General features: G+C 37.8%; 1 protein-coding gene across 7 annotated transcripts in view; it reads left to right on the top strand.

Moving 5' to 3' along the window:
* LOC136879031 (ankyrin-3) overlaps nucleotides 1-25,044 on the top strand; it is a 682,638-nt gene that overhangs the window by 509,980 nt on the left and 147,614 nt on the right. For all 7 annotated transcript variants that reach the window (XM_067152757.2, XM_067152756.2, XM_067152753.2 and 4 more), the window contains exons 10-16: nucleotides 506-652; nucleotides 4,726-4,875; nucleotides 5,804-5,944; nucleotides 6,027-6,182; nucleotides 6,497-6,595; nucleotides 7,975-8,172; nucleotides 9,644-9,827. In XM_067152757.2, the coding sequence (XP_067008858.2) occupies nucleotides 506-652; nucleotides 4,726-4,875; nucleotides 5,804-5,944; nucleotides 6,027-6,182; nucleotides 6,497-6,595; nucleotides 7,975-8,172; nucleotides 9,644-9,827 (1,075 nt within the window). The remainder of the gene's footprint in view (nucleotides 1-505; nucleotides 653-4,725; nucleotides 4,876-5,803; nucleotides 5,945-6,026; nucleotides 6,183-6,496; nucleotides 6,596-7,974; nucleotides 8,173-9,643; nucleotides 9,828-25,044) is intronic.

Raw genomic sequence — 25,044 nt, 5'->3', positions numbered from 1 at the left:
ACCTATCTGTGTCGGTGCGACGTAAAGCCCCTAGCATTACCTGCTAGGTTCAGGACTTGAACAGAGATTGTGAGGAGGAAAGAGGGGAAGTGTTCACATGCAGGATATTTTCCTCAGTTCTTCAGTTGATTACTGATATAAGATCAAAGGGACCGCTTAGGACTTGAGTTGACGCTAACTATATCCATGTCAGTGTGACGTAAAACACATTGTAAAAAAAAATTAAAAAATAGATAATCCTGCCTAACTTTCTACTAATTATCTAAAAAAAACTGGAAGTTATTTTAACTAGCTTTAAAAATATCAGTCAGTTATACTTGCAAAAATGTAAAAACATGTACTCAAAATTATCATTCAGAAGAACTGATTCAGGAACTGAATTTATTATAAATCTGTGTATCATTTTTGTGTGATCTTTTCTCTAAAGACAGCAATACGTAACTTTTATTCTCTTCAAAGGACATATTTGACTATTCTGTTGAAGTGTAATGTTTCTCGTTTTCAGGAAGAACAGACACCATTGCATGTGGCATCTCGTCTGGGTAACGTAGACATCGTGATGCTGCTGCTGCAACATGGTGCTGCAGTGGATGCCACAACCAAGGATCTGTACACACCATTGCACATTGCAGCCAAGGAGGGGCAGGATGAAGTTAGTAGTTGTGTTAGATAGGAAATCCTCAGTGGTGTTTTAATGTAACTTTAAAACTCACGGGAGTTATTCTACAGTTTTTAAATAGGGTATTCAAACAAAGAAACCTGTCTTGTTTTACCCATTGGCATATTGATTTTCTAGCCCTTAGCATGCATGTAACTGGTCACGCATGTATATCAGAAAGTTCAAGTCCAACTTCTGGGATTATAACTGTGTAATAGACATCACAAGTCAAACATCGCATCATTGTAGGATGTACAGCTATGGAAAAATTAAAGATCTAGCAACATAGAGCAATATCTATGAATACGAAGAAAAGATTAGTCCATTCGATTATGTTCTCAATCTTCCTGTATGGATGTGAAACTTGGACCAGTAAAGCTAAAGATAAGAACCGAATCAACGCCTTTGAAATGTGATGTTGGAGAAGGATGTTGCAAGTACTGTGAACAGCCAGGTGAACAAATTATTCTGTCATCTGGGAAATTGGAATACAAGTAAGTCTATGCCAAGTGTGCACCAGAGAATCCTGCAATTCTTTGGTCATTTAATGAGAAGAGAGGATGACAACCTAGAAAAGGTAATTTTCCAAGGAAACGTTTCTGACATAGGGTCACGGGGACGGGTCGCAAAAAGGTGGGTTGATCAAGTAAGAGAGATCATGGACTTACCATGGAGAATTACTGTCTGGAAAAGGCGAGTTCATACAGAATGGCATCAGCTTATAAAAGAAACAACAAAGGCCTTGGGTCACGATACTCAGTCATGAGTGGAATGACTGGAGAGAGGGAGGGAAATCACAAGATATTATGAAGCGTAAAATATTTGAAACATACATTGTAGAATGTATTTTTCAGTGATTTTGTTTTAAATTCTGTCACCCGTGTTACTGGAATCTTAAGAGTCCGTGGAATTAATTTACGTGCCCGGCGCATGTGGATGTCCACTTTTTTTCACCCCTGTTTTAGAATATTATGATCCTAGTAAATGAAAGTACAGTAGAAGTCCGCTATAGCAAGTACGGAATATAACGAGAACCCCGTTATAAGAATAATTTTTGCCAGTCCCTTCAAAATTCCTATATTAAACTGTGTATTATCCTTTGGTTACAGCGAGAGCACTATCACTGACGCGTCCGTTATTACGAGCAATTTTTTTCCGTTACCGATATTTATGCACCCCAGCGATTATGTCGCATGCGATCAATCTCCTTCAGTATCGTTTCCTCACTATGTCCACTAGCGAGTTCTCTCGTCGACATTCGAAGGCGATGTTGGAGTCGATTAGTAAAACCCGTCGGCTGCTGTTCCGTAAAGAAAATCCACGATGAAACAGGACTTTTTGCGTAATAAATGCGTAAATAATGTGTCCGATAACAGTTGTTAACTCGTTAAAAATAAAGGCTGAGGAAACAATCGCTTAATTTTGATGCTAAATACTGCAATTAATTAAGGATGAAATACACTTCAAGATATGGCAGTATGCATAATTGATTTCAGAGGTTGGTTTCTATTTTCTCGTGTCTGTTTAATTTCAGAAAGGCTATTATCATGTAAATTTATAGCGAGAAGAGTATTTTCTACTGGCACTAGAAATACTGTATGTATTCACGATAAATATAGTACAGTTAAGTTAGGTTAGGTCACACTGTTTGAATGAGAAAACTGAAATGTTTGCCACAAAATGCGATCCATCATCTTCGGTACAGAATAGTTTTCTCGCTATGTGCATTTGCGAGCTCTCTCATCGACATTCGAAGGCGATGTTGGAGTTGATTAGCCTAGCAACACCCGCCGACTGCTGTTTTTTTAAAGGAAATTCGAACTGAAAGAGGATAAGGCGTTTTCGTAATAAATGCGTAAATAACGTGGCCGATAGCAGTTGTTAACTCGTTAAAAATAAACGCTGAAGTAAACGGTTTCTTAATTTTAATGTTATATACTGAAATTAAGTAAGAATGCGATACACCTCTAGATGTGGCAGAGTACATCACTAATTTCAGAGGATGGTTTATATTTTCTCGTGTCTAGTTCAATTTCGGAATGTCTATTCCCATGTAAATTTTAGCAAGGAGGTTATCATTTCTCTGCATACATTTGAAATGCGTTTTCACGAAACACATATGTGTGGTTAGGTTAGTTGGCACTGTTTGAAGAAGAAAACGGAAATGTTTGCCACAGAAGCCTCTGGAGTGATACCGTATTTCTCCGAATCCAAGACGACAATTTTTTCCTCAGAATATTATGTGAAATATCAAGGGTCATATTGCATTCGCAGCCTTGGCAACTACCGTAGTAACCACGGTACTATTCCCCGCCCCCCCATTCCCATTATACATCGCTCACCCACGGCGACCGGTTGTTCAGTGCCTATGTGTAATGTTGCTGGATCTCGGAAAATAGTGAAGAGAGAATGACATTATATTAGCCTCTCTACACAATCGTTTCTCAAATCTGCAGAAAGGCATAAAAAAATGCGAGTCTTCGAATTCTTAGAAAGGCCATAGCTACTCAGTAGCAGAGTTATAACGCGTTCACTGTACCTGACGCTTAGTAAAAGTTTCATAGATAGCAGGAATATTTTCGTGATGGATCGTCGTAATGTAACGATACATGGAACACATATTACTGGCAAATTTTCAACGGGTGCTCGTCGATATTATGATGACAATTTTAAGTTAATGGTTAATAAACACTCGTAAATGTAGAATAATCGTGCAGCTGAAAGAAAATACGGCATGGGCCTAACTAAAGCCAATATTCGGCGTTTGCGTATTGCACAAAAAAATACATTTGTGGTCCGCAACATGGACACTTTAAAGAAGTCGCAGATGAAATTGCGAAGTATGTGCCCAAAAAACGCAAGGGCGGAATTGCCATACCGCTGTGCAATAAACTCGTTCATTGACCTTCAACGTCCGCAATTAGGCCTATACATCGCTAGCCGCTGAAGTTGGCCGAAGCCAGCAAGTGAGACGTGCGTGTAGTGGCAGCCAGTTATATTTGACGCTGAGTGAAAGTAAAAGTTTTATAGTAAGTGAGAATATTTTCCTGATGAATCGTTGTATTGTCAAGACGCGTGAAATAGGTATTGCTGGCAAATTTTCAAGGGGTTCTCTTCGATATTATGATGCCAATTATAAGTTAATGGTTATTAAACCTGCTGAAATAGAGAATAATTGTGCAGCTGAAAAGTAATACGCCATAACTAAAGCCGATGTTCGGCGTCTGAAAATAGTCTAAAATGTGTACTGTATAAGACAGGCATTCATATGATTTTAAAAAGCACTTTTTAAGACTGATATAAATTTTAAGTAAAAGGTGGGGGGGTCTTGGATTCGGAGAAATACGGTACTATAATTTTTCAGAATGAAATTAAACATACTTTCACGTAATATCAGATTTCGAAAAATTACAAACAAGTAAGCTGTAGAGTGGATATTATCCATGAAAATGCAAGTTTTGTGCAAGCTGACTGTCGTTTCATACTGATTTTAATGGAGATTTTGCCAACTTTTTAAAAATAAAAAATCGGGTATAACGACAATCCATTATAGCGAGTAAATTTTTCGCTGTTACGAATTCTCGCTATAATGGACTTCTACTGTATATTCAAAAATGTTCCAGCTGGACCCTCTTTAGAACTTAATACAGACTGGAGACTTGGTAACTTCTGAGATTAAGAGGATGTGAAAACACCTGTCAGAAATAGTTTGGATCTAGCAACTTGGTTACTGTAGTATGCACCTCTTTGGATTTTTTTTTTTTTTTTTTTTTTTTGCAAGTTGCTCTATGTTGCACCGACACAGGTAGGTCTTATGGTGATGATGGAATAGGAAAGGGCTCGGAGTGGGAAGGAAGTGGTCGTGGCCTTATTTAAGGTACAGCCCCAGCATTTGCCTGGTGCTCCCAACGTGGAAAAATTTCTCCCTTGTGTTTCCTTGCTTAGTACCACTTAACCGTACATCACTGTCGGATAATTTAACGTGGCATTATGAAATTTCTGTGTGATTGATACCATATTGAATATTTTAAAATTCCTAACTCCTGTTTAATGCTCCTTTATTTCAGGTTGCTGCAGTCTTGTTGGACAACGGTGCTTCCTTGACTGCTACTACGAAGAAAGGCTTTACTCCGCTGCATCTTGCTGCTAAGTATGGCAACCTAAAAGTAGCCAAATTGTTACTGCAAAAAGAAGCTCCAGTGGATGCTCAGGGAAAGGTGAGACCCAAGACAACCAGACACTGGCATAAGCCCAAAAGTCCATATCATGTCTATCTGTAAAACTCATTTATCATCATCATCATCATCATCGTACAGTTCCAGTTTCCCGGGTACTGTTAATGAGCCTCTTCCATTTCTTCCCGTCCATGTACAACTTGTCATGGAGAACATCGCCCACTGTCTATCCTCTGGCAATTAGATCAACTTTGATCACGTCCATCCATCGGGTTTCGGGTCTTCCGGCAGGTCTTTTCCCCTCCACCTGTCTTTCCAAACTTATTCTGGCTGTTCTTGTAGACTCCATCCTTATCACATGCCCGTACCACCATAGTCTGGGTGTGCCAATTCGTTCTAATAGGGATGTCTTTATTCAGGCTTCTTTCCTCACCTCCTCATTTCTTAACTTGTCCATCTTGTTCTTCTGGATGGTGTATCTAAGATATTTTATCTCTGTAGCTTGCAGTCTTGATGAATCTCTTTATGAGGGTGCATGCTTCAATACCCTAGGTCAGTATTGGTATGAAATAGCTGTCGAACATCACCAGTTTGGAATATGGACGTTTTCTATCTCAAGGGGCTCTAAAATCTGAACTGTTTAACCGGGAAATATATTTACAACAGAACACTTTAAATGGGAAAAATGTACATATATCTTAATGAAACTGATCAAGGGACCAAGAATATCACACTTCTTAGGCGGGAAAACTTATTATACCGGAACTTCTTAACCGAGTTTCACTGTATCTATTTGTTTACAAACAGCTGTTAATGGGGGCAGTGATCCGGCTGTATTTAAATGAACATGTTGAGTAATTAGTCGTTCTGCTCGGCGTTGAACTCCCTCTAGTTTTGTCATGTTATCTACTCTAGACGGGTACCAGGAAGGAAGCCCATACAGGAACCAATGCAACATTTCTGTTTTCAGAATGGAGTTACTCCCCTACATGTGGCCAGTCACTACGACCACCAGAATGTTGCACTGCTGCTTCTGGATAAAGGTGCCTCTCCACATGCCACAGCTAAGAATGGTCACACGCCACTTCATATAGCAGCTAGGAAGAACCAGGTATGTGTAGTGTTCTGTCATGGTTAACACACCCCATAACTACCGTTGTCATATTGAGTAATTGATCTCTAATTCTCTTCAGATGGACATTGCTACCACACTTCTCGAGTATGGTGCAAAAGCAAATGCAGAGTCTAAGGCTGGCTTCACTCCCATCCACCTTTCTGCACAAGAAGGGCACACAGACATGGCGTCTCTATTGATCGAACATGAAGGAAATCCTAATCATAAAGCAAAGGTAAGAACTAAACATTTGCTTATTTTTTAACTAAAAAAGAAAAAATTAAATATTCATTAAGGAAAAGTATGAACATTTCACAATTCTCACGATATTCCTTAAATTCTACAAAATCATAATTTCATAATCTTCAAAATGTCCTTTTGTATACTGTCTGCAATTTTCTTTTTGGCTTTTATTTCTTTCTTGTCTTGTTTGCTGATGATCAGGGTTTTAATACTGTTGTGTTAATGTCACCATGTATCAAGTATGTTAAGATAGTTGTTCTTTATTAGTATGGATGTCATATTAATTCTATTTTGTGGTAATTTCAGAATGGCCTGACACCTCTACATCTCTGTGCACAAGAAGATAAAGTAAATGTTGCCACCATTCTTGTCAAAAATGGAGCAGAAGTTGATTCCACCACCAAGGTAAGATTTAGGCTGTTGATAGTCAAATTCCAAAGGTACTTTTTTAAATTCCACATAATAACAACTACTCCATCCACTCAAATACAACAGAAATCCGCTATAGCAAGTACAGCCTATAGTGAGAACACCATTGTAATGACAATTTTTGTTCTATCCCTTGAAAATTCCTATATTAAACTGTGTACTATCCTTACGTTATTGCAAGAACCCAATCAGTGATGCATTCATTATTACGAGTGATTAAATGTGCATTATTTTTCTGATATCGATATTTATGGACTCCAGCAATTATATTGAATGCGATTGATCATCTTCGGTGTAGTTTTCTCGCTATGTACACTAGCGAGCTCTCTCGTTGACCATCGAACTCGGAAGGTGGCGTTGGAGTCGATTAGTATTATTTGTGGACTGGTGTTCTGTAGACAAAGTTTGATATGAAAGAAAATACATTTCCATAACAAAAGTGTAAATAACGTGTCCGATAGCAGTAGATTATTCATTTGAAATAAATGTTGAAGTAAATGATCACTTAATTTTAATGCTATGTAAGAATGTGATACACCTCAAAATACAGCGCAGAGTGGATGACTGATTTCATAGGTTAGATCATGCAGTAAAATCTTGTTAGGATGTTTCTCCAGGGGCCAAGGAAAGTGGTTGTGTTAAGCGAGAAAAAGTACTATTAAAATACACAAATAAAAACTATCCAACAGTTATATATAAACTTGATATGTTTTTCCTCGATATGCATGCCTTTTATGTTGTATATATGGGTACAGTGCAGGATGTAGATTATCTACCATTTCTAAAGATGAGATGAGAGTATTAAAAGGCATGAAAAACCAGAGAAAATAAATACGAAAACCTTTTCTACTGGGGATTATTAGATAACAACAGTGTATTAAAAGATTTGTAAAACACCAGACAACTAATATGAAACCATTTGCACTGGGACCCATAAAAGTATTGGCACATTATTGCAGATCACACACTCTTTCTAAAGCAAATGTCACCTGAAGCCTTTATTTTGGTCCGGTGGGTTATTCAACATTTTTTATGGTCACACTCTTTGGCCATGAATTTTTTGGAGGTTAAACACGCCTGTGTGCGAGAGAATGACTTTGACCGCATCTTCAATGCAACAACACTTTGACTCTCAGGATTCAAGTAAGTTAAGGCACTGGAGTTGTTTATAAGATCAAACTGACTAATGTTTAGAAAATTAAAAGCATTATAGAACCCTAAATTTTGTATTTTAGTGCAGCATAATATCGTAATTCAGTAACAGTGATTTTGTAGAATGATGTATTCAGTGTTTCTTGTTTTGTTTTTGTTCTTGTCTTGGATTTGATCTTTTTTCTACATTATTTGATTTGCAGGCAGGATACACTCCACTGCACGTAGCCTCCCACTTCGGTCAGCTGAATATGGTCCGTTTCCTCCTGCAACATGGAGCCAGCGTGGACAGTAGTACAGCTGTGGGCTACACTCCCCTTCACCAGGCAGCACAGCAAGGGCATACGTTAGTGATCACTCTGCTGCTGGAGAACAAGGCCAAGCCCAATGCAGTGGCAAACGTGAGTGTCACTTCCATTCCTGCATACACTTTCTAGTCCTCAGAACTGATCGAGTGAACTTAGAAAAGCCAGAGAATGTATTGAAGGTATAAGATCATGAAAAGTAATGAAACTGGCACAAATATCTAAATAATGAAGTTTATCACAAACACACCAAGCATATAAATGCACACGCCAGAGTAGACTTATACTGTCGTAAACCATTGATGTACAGGTGTCGCCAACGAACAACAGTTCAGTCTGAGGCATTTTATATAAAAATGCTATTTGTTCGTGGCGTTGACCTTTAGAGATCTTTTGTCACTACTTGCACCGTATGGTATGAACCTGCGTGTATGTGTAATTGCGGAAGTGTACAAAGAGTGAATATTTCTAACACCCCGTCCTCCCCTTCAGTCTCCTGACTTCTCTTAACTCTTGACAGCCCCTTTGTAAGCACATCATCAGGCATCTGGTCAGTTGGCAGATGATCCAATCAAATTTCACCAGATGATAGGGCCTTTTGAACGAAGTGGTGTCAAAACTGCTTTCATCTGCTAAGTGTTGAAAATTAAATTGGTAACTTGTTCTGTGAGGACCCGATATAACATGACTTACATCTTTCTTGCTCGGGAGTAGAAGTATATCAGTTGGTAAGATGCATCAAAAAATTATCATGCTGTAGAAATTTAGACACATTTATGTATTGACTAAGATATTGTATATTTTTCTCATGGAAACCTCAAATACGAGTGAACTTTTATTAATTAACTGTAAATAGTAGTTCAGTAAATTTGTTGGATAGTAAAACTCGCTTCGTTTTCAGGTAATGATTTTAGTTTTAAAACCGTTATAATTCACCAAAGTACTTCTCACTGTTTGGACTTCATTCTCAAGGTTAAAGAAAGTACATAGAAGCATTGGATTTTTTCAACTACTATTAATGTTTGTCAATGTGAATTGTAAAATGTTGAAACTAATAATGAACTAACCATTGTTTAGTTGCAATAAGATTGTTTTAAGAATTTTCCTAAGGAAGATAAATTTGCAACTTCTTTGAAATCATTGAAGAAAAGACTAGGTAAACATTTGATAGGGAATCTGCCGCCTGGGGGACAGCACTAAATGCAAACCAGTGATGATTGATTGACCCTATTCATAAACTCAAAATACATAAAATGTTAACATAAATTATACATTCGACATAAAATGTTGAAGCTAGTTGCATGCCTGCGCATCTGCTCTAAAACGAGAAGCATAGACTCTACTTTTGAGACAGAATCTTTCAACAGGTACACAACAACACTACAGGAGTCAGGTAGAGGGGAAGACAAGTTGTGACCTTTGCTGTTTTCTTAGAAATGTCATTCTAAATTCATTGTGAGAAAAATGCTCATATTTATGACATGTTAATAAAGTAAAAATTGTGTTCATGCTTACAAATTAAGTATCATATTGTGTGGAATAACTCAGACTACGGCTGTTCTTACAGAATGGACAAACTGCTCTTGCTATTGCCCAAAAACTTGGCTATATCAGTGTGGTTGAAACTCTGAAAGTTGTAACTGAAACGACAATCACGACGACCACTACAGTGAATATCGAAGAAAAATACAAGGTGGTTGCTCCTGAGTCCATGCAGGAAACATTTATGTCAGACTCAGAAGATGAAGGAGGTAAGTACACAGTCATTTATTTATTTTTTGTCCCACAGTAATTGGTGCTGTAACGATTGACAACTCTTTAACTCTACCTGTATAAATATTATTTTGCTTTAGCAACTATGTAGAGGGTGGGCCGTTTATATAGAGCTGAAGCACTTTTTATCTCAAAACCCTTGTTTAAATTATGTTATTGAATGTTCACATTTTTCACATTTGGAAGTTGTATAACCTGCTTATCTCTTGAGCTAATATAGAAAATATTAAGTTGGTCATGTATTAGTGTGAACATTTCAAGATGATGAAGGTGTCACCACCACAAATCATATAGAGATTTATTTTAAAATATGTCGTCAACAAGTGAGGACTTACTTTTGCTAGCTGTGCTTATGAAAATAAAAAATAAAAAACGAAGAAAGAAAGAAAGAAAGAGTTTGGCATACACCCAATGGTGGCTTAAGGCAAGAAAAAGGAATGGTACACTCTTTTTAGTGAACTTTGTGCAGAAGACAGCACATTTTTAATTACTTCCATGTGTCAAAATTCTCTCTTTTTGATCTTTTAAGCTATATCAAAGAGGGCATAACAGGTGTTGATACAAGAAAGAAAAGTGTTGCACCAGAGGAGAAATAGGTCATCACATGAACACATTCGAAAACAAAAACATGTTTTGAGAACGGCACGAGTGGAACTGATTGAGGAATAAGCGGGTAGGGAGGGGGCAATGGATCACAACCAGTTTTTGCCACTAGTGTCCTAGTATGATAGGCTACATTTGAAGCAATGCATAGCGCATGTCCCGAGGAATTGCCTCAGACAATAGTTTTTGGTGGCGCTGCTAGTATCCGTAATATAACCTTCAGAGGAATCGATTGGAATCTAGACATCCACCAGCTAAGTTCGTTCAGAAGCTCACGGAAGGCAATTTAAAACCCTATTCCCGATGTAAGGAAGAATGGATCTCAAAAACAAGTGAACATCTCTGGCCTTTCTTCCCACCTAAATTTGAGGTTTGGTCTCCCAAGAAGAACTTGGACCATCCTCAATAAGATTCGATGCGGTCATGGAGTATGTGCTGCGTCACTGTATAAATGAGGAAAGATACAATCTCCCACGTGTGACTCTGGTGCTCCTTTTCAAACCATCAAACACATTGTAAAGGAGTGTAGCAGAACAGCCTACCCTGGAGATTGGTTTGATTTTCTAGAGGCCAATACAGAGGCGTTAGAATGGATAACAACTTTGGACATGAAAATATAATGTACTTGCTTTCCTGTTTCTGTATATACGAGGGTCGAGTCATAAGTCATGGCAACTATTTTTTTCTCATGAACAGGAGACAACACGGAAAATCTAAGATATGCATTTGGAAATATAGGGCATGTACTTATGCATAGTGACTTCAGGAGATTCTCGTAGGAAAGTGACAGAACACAGGCCATTGGTAAACACTGTTTTATTATTATATAAACAGCAAATACACAAGACAACGTACAAAGGACAAGTCTCCACTGGTTACAGACCTTTGAAATAATTACCCAAGGCTTCCACTGTGCGTTACCAGCGGTGGTGCAGGTGCTGAATACCATTCACTGCATGTGTATCGCTAACGTGTGACACCTCTCTCCGAAATGCTGTTACAATGTCCTCTTTGTTAGCAAATTGTTGTCCATGTAATGGCTTCTTGACTTTGGAGATTAGATCATAGTCACACGTGCTCAGATCAACCGAATAAGGCAGGTGTGGAAGAACCTTCCATCCGCACCGTTGTTGACTTACATTTTGTGACGCTCTCACTCACACACTGAACTTGGGGGCATGCTTAGACCCACACTGTTGTTTACATACACCATCTAGTGGTATCATACGCAAGTACGTACTGTACGTTTCCAAATGCATATCTCAGATTTTCCATGTTGTTTCCTGTTTGCAAGAAAAAAATAGTTGCCATGACTTATGACTCGACTTACATATACGCCACATGATAAATAAATAATCTGCTTCTCGTTTTAAAATGTTGCTAGTAAGCAAAAATTAAACTCATGTAATAATTCATCCTCTGCCAAGAATGAGTCTCTCAGGGCCTTAGTTAAGGCAGGAGTTGGTTATAAGATCAAACTGACAAATGTTTAGAGAACGTAAAATGAGAATTACTGTGTGTCAGGTATAATTAAGGAAGAAATTGAAAGGTGGGATCACTGCATAGTATTATCTTAATACCTATATATCACTACGACAGCATTAAAATGTTCACTCCTAAGAACAGCAAATCCAGAAAACATTCTGTATTCATGTAAAATTGGACAAGGAATCAAGCAACAAAAACCTCCTTGAAATCCACAAAACCATTCCTTTTTACCACTATGCTTTTTCTTTCATATCAACATACCAAAGTGTGTAATAAACTGTTGATAACAATCAATCTATTGCAATGTAATACGATTAATAAATGTGTAGTTCAGTATAGATAAGAACACTTTCGCTTTAGCAACTGTGAATTTATATTGTAATATAAAGTAAATTGGCATATTTACTGAGGACTTGGGCAGAATTGGAAATGAAGTTCACCAACAACTTGATTTTGAAAGGGGTTTGTTAGGAGATGAGGAGTAGAAGAAAACCAAGGGGAAAAAGGACCTTTTGAAAAACTAACAAGATCAGTAAGTATTAATTTTTTCTCTATTGTCTGAAGAGAAGTAATACCGGTAGCAGGAAGCAATGTTACAAAAGCAGTGTATAACAACAACAACACATGAAAGTACCAGAAGACTAATCTGTGTTCATATAGATGAACAAGGACAGAAGAGAAAATTTTCAGAAAAATCATTGAGCTACCGAGTATTAAAAACAGTATTATCCGTTTACGAAATATACAAAGAACAGAGAGTACTGGACCACAGCAATACTGCTTGATAAATATTCAAAGGATATTCATGTAAACATCATCTAAATACACTCATGTTCATAAAAAAACAGAACACCTTGAAAGACTAGAGATAGGAAGTTCATATTCACAGGACATGTTCATTATTATGTTCTGCAGAAACAATTAGCATTTCAGTCACCTAAGTTCAGCATGTGTTCTGTTGCTTAGTAGGCATTTGGTCCTCCATGGGCTCTGATAACTTGTTCCATGCGTGATGGCATCGACATGTATAAGGCGCAAATGGCGTCCTGGGGTATAGCCATCCATGCTTCATTCACCTGGTTCCACAGTTCATCTTTGGTGGTTGGCATTGGGTCTCAACGCCGCACTTGTCGTTTCACCATATCCCACACATTTTGGATTGGCGACAAGTCCTGTGATTGGACGGGCCAGGGCAACAGTCTGACATCCTGTGACAACAAGAAGGCACGTGTTCATGCAGCAACATGTGGTCGTGCATTGTCCTGCTAAAATTTGGCGTGCAAAAAGGGTATGGCTACAGGTCGCAGGATGTCATTCACGTAGGTCAAACTGGTCACAGTGTCCTGTACATGCACTAACTGTGATTTGTGGTTGTACCCAATAGCAGCCTACACCATAAGGCGCTGTATGACTTGTGCGAATGCAGTCAATGTGATTTCTCTCCCCCTGTCTGCAGCAAACCAAAGTGCGGCCATCATTTTCAAACAAACAGAACCTGGATTCATCCGAAAACACTATCTGTTGCCATTCCTGTCCCCAGTGGCGTTGTTCCATACACCATTGCAGTCTAGCATGTTTATGCATATTAATCAAAGGTAAACGGAGAAGTGGACGACGTGCCGGTAACCCAGACCAGACTGTCACTCCTGATAGTGTACGATGTGTTACGCTGTTGTGCGAGAGCTGAGAGGAGATCTGTCCTGCAGTGCCATTCGGATGAGGTGTCTATCTTCTCGGAGGGTGGTCTGGGTGGTGCGACCAAGCCCATCTCGTTATGTTCTACGGCCTTCTGTGGACTATTCTGTACACACCCGTTGCACCGCCAACACACTTCGTCCCACACGAGCAGCAATTTCCCGGATGAATATATCATGTTCTCGCCCTCTTTCAAACTCACTCATTTAACGGTACAGTTCTCACATACATCTATGAGGCATCTTGCATGTCTGCTCAAGTCACACTGATCCATTACCTTCGGTTTATAGCGACAACGAGAGCCGCAGGCACGTTTTACCAGTCGATGGTGGTGCGCCGAGATATCAAAGTGGACCTTGAACCTAAGGGCCGACATGGTTCAAATGAAAATAATTTCTTCAGAACATACTCCTGCACATGTCCTGTGGTTATGAACTTCCTATCTCTAGTCTTTCAAGGTGTTCTGGTTTTTATGAACATGAGTGTAGGCCTATATCACTAATGTTTGTTTATTCATTGAGATGGTCTGATATAATACTTTTCTAAATTTGAGCAAAGCAAAATAACGTGTTATATTGTTTTTATTCTTTGACTGGACTTCATTGACGAAGGGAATGTACTATGTTCCTGAAGCATGAAAGAATAAATGATTTTCAGTTATAAAAGTGTATTGACAAGGTGGACCAAGCGTATACTATTTCAAATAGTTTTTAATAGTGTGAGACAAGTCAGTATAGGAACAAATATAAATACCTACTATGGTTAAGTTTATCAACACATGGATACAGGTTCGAAGTTATGGACAGATGTACAGGATATCCTCCTGATATATCTCCTGACTGTGGGCTGTTTTCCTTTAAAATAAACAAATGAACTGAACCACTAGACATTATCATTACATAATTTTAAGTTGCATTATCACAAAGCTCATTTAACTACTTGGGGATCCATCACACTAGGACACTCCTGGCAGGACCGGTGGTGATACCAGTTGACGTGGGCATTGTGTTATATGGAGCTATTAGAGTGGATGGGCAAGTCAGGGTTCTCATTTATCTTGGAGTATTCTGTATGCTGTTGCTTCACATCCGTAGGTTAAACCTTATGTCCTGGGTGGTGCTAAGGAAGCAACAACATTAGCTGCTGGACCTATCTTCTAAAGATCTCCCAGCAAATATGTAAACTGTACGAGAAACAGAATAAATAGAGAGAAAAAGAAATGTGTATACATAGACACACAGAGGGAATTTCTTATTGCTGAAATTAGAAACAGTCTTAGGAAAAATTTCTTTTTACATTGTGCCTTAATCCTCATCTATATCTGCATTTTTGTGGCATTCATACAAGTATTTTCGACGTGATGCTGGAGTTAAGAGGCTTGTAGATGAACAGAAACTGAAATTGGATTATTTTACATTTCATCTTGGGTAGAAACAAATTATTAGCTGAAAATTTGGAATGTGCAGACAGAAAGTTGATTCTATATTACAGGGCTGGCCACAACGAGACTCGCGAGAGGCATGCGGCTCTTGAGTCAGTCTCGTGCGGCTCTTGACACCAAGCTTAGAGTAAAAGTAATTTATATAATTAATGGAAACTAACAACATCTCGCGGCTGGTGGCAGTCAGTAGCAGCGATGTGCAGCTTAACGTTATTTAATGATTTGAGATCACTTAAACCTTCATTTTCATTCCTGGAAAATCCTTTTGCTGTTGATGTTGTGGACGATGGCTGTCCTGTTTCATCACCAATAACAAAGAATACAGCAGCTGTAGAGTTGGAGCTACTAGAAATGCAAGAGGACAAAGGAGTAAAAGGACTCAAACGAAGTGGCGTTTCTTCATAGACTTTTGGAAGAATGCTCCAGAAGAAAAATACCCACTAACAAAAGAGTGTGCTAAGAGACTTATCTCAATCTTTGGGACTACATCTGTGTGTGTACTCAACGCTTAAATTCATTAAATCTAAATGTATGTATGTATGTATGTTTAGTCCTCAGCCCGAAGGCTGGTTGGATCCTCAACAGCTCCGCCATCAGCTGTCATAGATGGCCTAGGCATCACTGAAGAGGCGTACTAGGGAAATGAGGAGTGAGGTAGTTTCCCGTTGCTTTCCTCACTGAGCCAGAAGTTGCTATTACATATCAGTCTGCCAAGCCCACTGAAATGCATGCACCAACCGACCCTATGAGCAATATTTTCACACCATTCATAGCAGGGACTGGCTGCAGAAGGAATGGCATTACTAGCATCACTCATACCTCAGTCACTTTCATTTTGTCAAAGCCAAGGATAAAGCTGAGACAGATCAATGAAAGTAACAAGATTGCTCTAGCTCATACCAGAAGACATAGTGCACTGTAAACACTAGGTCCCGCCAGCAAGGGCAATAAATCTAAATATCGATCTTAACTAACTGATGAACATTTAGGTTAACTTGTGTGAACTGGGCTTACCAATTATCAGCCAGATTTCAACAAAACTAACACTCGAAAAAGCACTTCTCAAAAGTAAAATTTCATTCCTTGATGTGTACCTGAACAATAATGTTCTTTGTAGTGTAGAAAGGTTCCTTCATTTGTTATAAAACGAAAAACGTCTTTTCATTTTATAAACGATTTTCTAAACATGCTTCCAGTTTTGTCTCCTAAATTTGCGGCTCCCAAAATTAAGGTTAGTGGCCACCCCTGCTATATTATATAGTATGGCATGCTTAATGGAATGACATTGAAGAGAAAATTATTTATATTTTAAATAGTTGCATTAAACTGAAATATTTTGATGCTTTATGAACATCTTGAGAAAACTACAGGGTAATATTATATTTTAGAAGTTACTATTATTGCAGTGCTCTGAATTTCCTCTTAAGATCTCAGCTCTTCTTGTATTTTTCCTTTAAATCTCTTAAGAGTTTTTGTGTGTTACTATGAATTTATGAAGTTACCTATGAGTTAAGAGATGACAGGTATATTCTCTTTCAGTTATTTGCTGTTTTTAGATAAAACACTCTTTATAATTTGTTATTATTCTGTTGGTTAACATTCTATGATCAGATCATTTGTTTCCTCACAACTTACAAAAGCTTCATGAAGACAGCAGGAAATGTCATCAGAAGAGAATGTAATCTGTGGATCTTACGTGGTATTTTAAGTTATCAGGAACAATAACTATTGTTTAGTAGAGCATTTTGCTCCAATTATTTATCTTGGAAAATTTGTACTATAGCATTCAGGATTCATTCCAGAAAAAACATTTGTCTGGCAAAATTTTCATTCCATGGATCTAAGTTGTCACTCCAGCTAACTGAAAAATCAAAATATTACACTGTTGGGTATTTATCTCCTTAATGGATGAATTATGAAGAGAGTGAAATGATAAGGGTACCGACAAAAATGTTAAGACATTTGCTTTTGCAGATAATATGGTGGTATGGAGAAGCACAGAAGAAGTAGTGTAGCAAAAATTATAACACCTGTAATCACCAATAGGCTTCAGAAAGGTGCTCAGTTTTAGTACCAAAACAGGAATATCCTCTGCGACAATGAAATTTCTATGGGAGCCAAAAGAACCCTTTATCTTACCTTTAACAATATACAGTCTTAAAACATGCACCATTTACAGTAGGCTCCAGGCTGCAGAAATGAGGTTCAGGAAGAGAGACGTACAATAAAAAAGATTTGTCAAGAAATCTAAGTGAAACAGCCTGTATGGGAAATCATACGTGCATCAAGGTTAAAGTGGTTTGGACACGTAAAGACCAGGAAACAAAACAGAGTAGCAAGAGACAAGAAGAGGAGTGGAATGGTATAAAAGTCCAAGTGGAACAAATGTACACAAAACGACCCACGTCCAGGCATCTGGAGACGGTTAGATGATGATGAGGAAGACCAGTGTTGGGTTTGTGATGATATATGCAACGGATTTAAATGTAATCACTCAGTGCAGGCTACATAGTAGCATTGTTTGTGTGTCAACAACTGCAAAATGTGGCATTCCAACCAGTGAACCTGCTGGCACAATAGGGTGGAACGGTGAGAAGCCTGTATTATTTAAAATAGATTTGATCTGATTTTTACATTTTAAATGAATGAATGGAGAATGCATATTATGGAGTTATTACAAATGAAAGGAAGGAGAAGCCAAAGAAGACCCAGTTCTGATGGATGGACCTGGTTAAAAATAGAATAAGGCAATGGGACTTGGACTTGAATATGGTGAAGACTGAGGAAAGGTGAAAAGTGTGGATGAAATAAAATAAAAAATATTTTCTCTGATCTGGTACCATTAGGATGGTGGGGATATTGATAAACATGCAAATCTGGGCCTGTGCTACATTCACCGATGGGAATACGTCATATGATCATTTTAGAAATAATATCTGGGCCTGTGCTACATTCACCGATGGGAATACGTCATATGATCATTTTAGAAATAATATGTAAATCGTTAGTGTGTTTAAATCAGGTTCTTAAGAAGACAGTTTCCAATCCTTAATTTATTTACTTCATGTAAGAACTTTCTTCCTCATTTTTTGGTAGGTATTTTTTATACCTGTAACATTTGTAAGTCATACTCTTTTTACTGTTTTCAAAAATATATTGCCACATCTCACTTACAGTCAACAAAAATTACATCAGTTCTTCTCTTTGTTGATGACTATGTTAGTATTTAGTTGATTTCTCATGTATTTTCCATGTTGATTTTCACTGCAAAGGAACTGACTTAAATTTTTACTTCATTGTATTTTGCTGAAAATTCTTTAGCAGTTATATTATTATTTTTTGTTCTTTGTGTAAAGTTTATGTAGGTCAGTTCCATCAGTCAAAGTATTAAATGTAACTTGTAGACCTACATGATTTATGAAGAAGGATATTTGTTTGCTTGAACAATACTCATTAAATAATGGTTGTATTTTTGTTTTATTAACATCAGTTTATGAACTTACAAAGAATGTCCAAAAGGTTAGATGCTACTTTCAGACTGAATTCTACTCATCAGAACATCAGTTAAGCATAAGATCCACTATGTGGCTCCTCAGTCTCCATTTAATTTAGTTGTGAGCCATGTTGATGTGTAAATGTACACTCGTCATTGTGTAGGATCTTGGCTCGTTTAGGTCATCCCTTGCGTCCTTCTCTGATGACTTGACTTTCAGCGTGTAGGCTATCTTTCAATATTTTTCTGTTTCTACTGGCTGCTCTGGTCCTTACCACTGAAGACCTCCTTTGTGTATTTTCTCACACGTCAATGAAATGCCAATCATTGTATGCATATCTTGAAAAGGTGATTTGTTATTGTAATGCAGCAGGCCACCTGAGCATCTTTGTCTCCACAACACTTACTCAACATTCCTCTTTGTTTTTTTAATTTGCTTTATGTTGCACAGATGCACATAGGTCTTATGGTGACAATGGGATAGGAAAGAGCAAGGAGCGGGAAGGAAGCGACCGTGGCCTTAATTAAGGTACAGCCCCAACATTTGCCTGGTGTGAAAATGGGAAACCACGGAAAACCATCTTCAGGGCTGCCGACAGTGGGGTTCAAACCGACTATCTCCCAAATGCAAGCTGATGGCTACGTGCCCTAAACCACAGGACCACTCGCTCGGTATTCCTCTTTGTAGTCAGCCAACTTTCTGTACCGCAGAGTATGATGGGACGTACAGCAGTGCAATAGATCTTCAATTTGAGGTCATTTTTCATCTGCTGATCATAACTGTCTCTTGATATAATTTTCCACTCTATCCAGCTACATTAACATGCATTACCATCTTCTTGTAGACCCAAGATAAACTTTTCCCCTTGTGACAGTTCCTTTTGCTTTTCCCTAAAAATAAAGTTCTCCAGATAAGTAGTAATTCTGGTAAACTCACATTTGTAAGATTAGTTGTCTCTGAATGCCTTTCTACTCAGGTGAAAAGGCTGGTTCTTGGTTGTCTGACCTACGTGGTTCATCCCAGCAGCCATTACTCTAGCTAGTTTTAATAAGCACCAGATGTTGAGTTTATTGCCAAACTAGGGTTACAAAATGCTTTTTAGCAGAATATAGGACTTAATGCTCAAAAATGTAGGACATCAGGAAATCATATGCTGAAAATAAAAATATATGGAAAATAAGCAATATTTTATGGTTCTTATTATCGCATTAAATATAGCAAGAACAAAATCTGTTCTACTTTTCTTATGATACAGCATTCATGTTGAAGAGATGTACTGATTTGTTGCTTGTTTAAAGCATAATCTTAGAAATCAGAGCAGTTTACGTACACCGATTCACGAAAAAGTCATACACTAAGAAGGAATTGTGGGAATTGTATGACACCTGATATGGGTGACTGTAACACTGGTGTACGTAAATCATTACAGTATTACAAGCTATCAATGAGTGCCATGAGACCAAATTTCCTTTAGCTAAGTTCTTGGAAATGGATCGGGCCGACACGAGCCTGTAACAATGATCAAATGTGTCTCTGGGGGGCGGACGATGTAACAGTTGGGTCTATGCGCATTTCTCGGAGCATCTCTCCTGGTGGTCGGTCGAGGATGTCTTGAGCTTGGTCGCCATGTGTGGGTGCCCTCATGCATCCACTGGTCCCAACACACCCTAACAGTCTGGTCAGAATGGCATAGGTGGCTGGCGATTTGTCGTCATGATCATCCAGCCTCTTGCATTCCAATAATGTGTCTCCTCTCAAACTCTGTTAACTCAGTAAATTCTCTGTTCACCACCTTAGTAAAGAATCTGGGAATGGTCTTATAGAAGTAAACAGGTCATTCTATTATTAATCAACTGATATCTTCTTCTGGGTAGGTACTAGTGTTTTATAAACTTGTATCTTGTGTTTGACAGAGTGAAAAACTTAATGGTAATTTTAACTTACATGGCTTCCATCTTAACAGAATATATACAGAAGATTTGTCAAACTCAGTAACAAGGAAAGTACACCATGGGCCAAAACGTAATTAAATGATTGGAAATAAGTGGTCAAATAGAAAACGAAAAGGCTCCATTGAAATTGTGGTTAACACAATGGACTAGAAATGGTGCTTTAAAATATTCTTGCCACTTGGAAATTCTTTGCTTCATCTACAGGTCCATTTGGGAATGCTCCCTTTACGCTGTTGTTTACTGGGGTACATTAGAGTCATCACTACTTCGTTTTATTTGAACTTGTCATCAACATTCATTCAGGTTGTAAGTTTCTCTGATAAAAAAATGTATGAAATGTTCTCTGATTTCCCTGATGTGTAGAATCAGTCATAGACATAGCATCAAACTTTGAATATATGATAGCATGGATATGTGTGTATCATTCTATTTATAACATGCTAATCAATTTCTTTCACGAATATTATTTCTGTGATAATATTTTGTCAATAACCGTTTTGGATTTTAACATCTCACCATGTTTTTAAGCTGATACAACGAACGATCAAGTGTAGCATGCTATTGTATGTGCAGACCATATTACTGCTATCTGCTTGCTTGATATTATTTTTATGTTCTTGCTGATCATTGTATATTAATTTTCATATTTTGTTTAATCAGTTAAGGTACAAAAAATTTTAAGGATAGCTTATGTTGCTAGGAAGGCTGGAAATGTTTAGTCACATACTGCACAACCGCTTAACGATTGAATGTCCACGCAGCTGGTGCAAGAAAATGAACTATGCCAGATGGTAGGACTCTGTGCAGTCTGCCCCAGCAGCTTGTAGTTACAGGCTTCAGCACTGCATTTGTGTAGACATGCTGGTCTCTCTGTTGGCAGACTGATGAATATTCTCTTCATTGTAACTACAATAAATTGTTGGCAAGGAAGTACTTTCACAATTAAAAACAACATTTCACAAAAAATTCCCATGCATAACTTCCTGGAAATGCTCACATTATATGCTTCAAAAGAGAATTGGGAAACTAAGCTTTTGCACGCTTTGCAGAGGATGAGTCCTAGACTTCTGAATTGTATGTCTTTTGAGTTGACACCACCTGGGCAATGTCTTGCTAATAGGTTGGATCACTGCAGTTAAATACTTTATTTTGATTGTTGTTACTATAGTCACACAACCTCCAGTTCTACATGACTTTTTCTCTCAAGTATTCCACATAGATGGGCTGTAATTTGATCTGCAGCTACCTTGAGAGCCAGTTGACAATGTCACTCAGCTGTCATACCCTTCTTGTCAGTGTTCCTAGAAGGTAACTGAGAACTCTATGTAGACAGATCAGAATACCATGATTTTTTTTTAATGAACACCAAATGCATGCACCAGACTTTTTTCTATTTTTTTTTGTGCCAGTATGAATTATACATGGCTTGCTGTGGATTATTCAATCTTCAAAACTCCATGGAGTTCATCCAGGATAAATCCCATGATCTTGGATATAGAAAGCCAGCTTACAGTCCTCATGACCACAAATGTTAAAAACTGTTCAAAGTTTAAACAGCTATTGATATTACTAAGTTTTTTCTTAATTTATTTGCTCCTCTAACTACTTCAATATGGTAATATCCTAATGTAAAGGAGTAAGAAGAGTCTTTTCATGGAATAAGACTGCATTCTTTGTACCGTATATGTACTCTGTTAATGCAGACTCAGAATGGCAAACCAAGCATGTATGTCATCTGCTCTTTTAATGTTAACTACAGAACATTTTAGTTGCCTTACATTTATCTTCATATTATAATTAATAGAGCAACTGTGATTTGGTTCTCTGAGAATTGATGCAGACATTGTTACTCTGATTTCAGATTCTTAGTTATGTGGATCACATTTTTGTGATATAACTATAGAACTAAATGTGTGTTATGTTATTGGAAGCTTGGCAACAAGTAGAATTTTACCACTCGTGATCATGAAAAGAGAAAAGTTAAACAGTCTGTAGCTTGGTTAGTCTTTCTGAGTTACTGGCAAATCTGATTCTTTTCAGGATGTGGTAGACAGTTGCTTCTTGCATACATGTTAAAGTACAGGAAGGAAAAATTTTTCAGTTGCCAGGAAAGAATTGAAAAGGAAGAGTAGCTTACCTGGATAAGGACACATCACCTGACTTTTCCTGCTGTGAGAAACCCTGACCGCACACTGATTCATGCCTAATGTCAGAGTTGAATCGGACCTCTGAATAGCTCAAATATTGCCTCTTATTTTCATCTTCCAGTCCATCACCCTTCTCCTCTGGAGTGCTTGCTCATCTTGCATTCAGCCTTCTTTCTGATAATGATATCATGTATTTTATGTCCTTATCTAGGTAAGTTTCCTTTCCAAACATTTGTATTTTGCTTTAAATATGCCATTGTAAAACAGGTCCACGTATTTCCACTCAGTCTGAGATATTTTTCTGTGTGGTTTAGATAGCAGCTTATTAAGACAGTTTCAGTTTTTATTAGGTATAGATAGGGCTTTATAGTTTGAAAGAAGAAAATTGACTGGCTACAAATGATTCTACGTGTGATAACTTGAAGTATTTGATGAAATGTAACCTGAGAATGTTTTTGAGTTTATCATAACCACTGCATGGTTAGAAGCTGTCAGTTTACTGTAGTTATGTTATATAAAAGCTTTTAGAATAATTAAAATAGGCCTTTATTCTACTCTCAAAGTTAAGATCTGTTATTGATATTTAGAAGAAAAACATACTTTGTATTGCATTGTGCATGTTGCTTTTGAATCATGCTTTATTAATGGAAGTCTGAGTGTGATAAGCCTTCCTGAATGTTTTAGCCTCTGTACTATTTGCTACTCACATTTATATACCATATTCAGATGTTACCGTTGATACATCTTACTCTGACTGTCTTTGTGCTGTATTGATAGCAGAGGATGTGGTTATGCTTTTGTCTGTCTAATGCAAACTTTTACTAGGTTATACTCATTAAGACTAGCCTTTAATTCCTATCTTATGCCATAAAATAGAAATGTCTCAGACTATAGTAACAGTATTCTTTAACTTCTCCATCACCTTGAATAATTAAAACAAACTGTTTATAACTGCTTGATAAAAATAAGGTTGAAGTTTTTTTTTTAGATGACTATATTACATCAAATTTGAACCAGAGAGAAATGGCATTATACCATATTTCCAAGATATCATCTGCATTAACCAACATTTAAATCATGCTCGCCTTAGTAGAAGATGTTTGCCATTGAACTGTTTATTAAAACCTCATATAATGTTGTCTAGAAATTACAATTATTACACGATTTCTCCTACTACACTGGGAAAAGAAAGTGCAGTCTTAGTGATTAAATGCACTTCAGTTTGATAGCCTATCTTCTCCTTGGGGTTTTATTTTCATAGGTCTGCCAACATCACATTTAATCTTGATAAACTGGTTTTCATTCCTTACTCCTCAAATTTCTATTCAAGTTGTGACATGCGATTTGTATGTTTGAATTTTAGACTATCTGTTTTTAAAATAGTACATCAATTCCTTCAAGTCATTGACACAAGCTAAATTGCTTTCAAGGTTTTCACTTTTTGAAATCCCATCCATCTTTTCAATGAATCAATGATTTTACAGGTACCAGGTCATCTGGAGGAATCACTATCTTTATGAAAAGGAGGTAGATAATAATAGCATAAAATGACTGGAAATTGAATTTAGGACAATAGGCATACAGGTACAAATGAAACAAGTGGCAGCCTAGGAAGAAGAAGTGTGGAAGTTGACTCGCACCCAGTCAAATTCCTCGAGACAAGTTTCATAAATCCACAATAATTGTGGCTATTGAATTTGAAAAAATGTATTAATATATGTACACTTCCTGCCGAATGGTCAGCATATCGGGGTTTCCTTGAGAGGGTGCAGGTTTGATTTCTGCTAGGCCAGGGATTTTAGGCACATCTTATCAATTCCTCTGGTTCAGAGACAGGGCGTTTCTGTTTGTTGTAATACACACCTCTTTATTTGCTCACACCACAATGCACCACCAAATAACATAGAAATGTGTAACAGAATAGGGCTCGCATCAAGAAGGGCACCCGACCGTAAGACTGGGCAAAGTCTCAATACACAGATCAGATCTCGGCCACAATCCCGTCAGAAAAGAGGAATGCTTACTACATCTTTTTATTAGTATGAAGGGTGTTTCATAACTCATGGCACCTGTGTTGTATCTTCTTATAAACAGCAGCATTAATCTAACAACGGTTACCTACTAAGGGATGGAGTGGACATGACGCTGAGTGCTGGGCAGCAGTAAAACCCAACTCCCTGAAGAGGCCTATGGCTTCGGGTGGAGGAGCTCCTTTATGTGGGTGCTGGTCCTCTCCATTGGAGGAAGTGCCACTGAAATCCAGCATGCAGAGTCTGTTCTCCAGATTAGGGGCAACCTCATTGAAACCTGGCTGTTAGGTATAAATTGCCTTCAGGTGTGGCAAGCCCACTGTAATAATAAGCTGTATGAAGTGT

Source organism: Anabrus simplex, chromosome 8, assembly GCF_040414725.1.
Source record: "Anabrus simplex isolate iqAnaSimp1 chromosome 8, ASM4041472v1, whole genome shotgun sequence".
Lineage (NCBI taxonomy): Eukaryota > Metazoa > Arthropoda > Insecta > Orthoptera > Tettigoniidae > Anabrus > Anabrus simplex.
The sequence above is the reverse complement of the archived record's forward strand: the minus strand, read 5'-3'. Positions and strand labels throughout refer to the sequence as shown.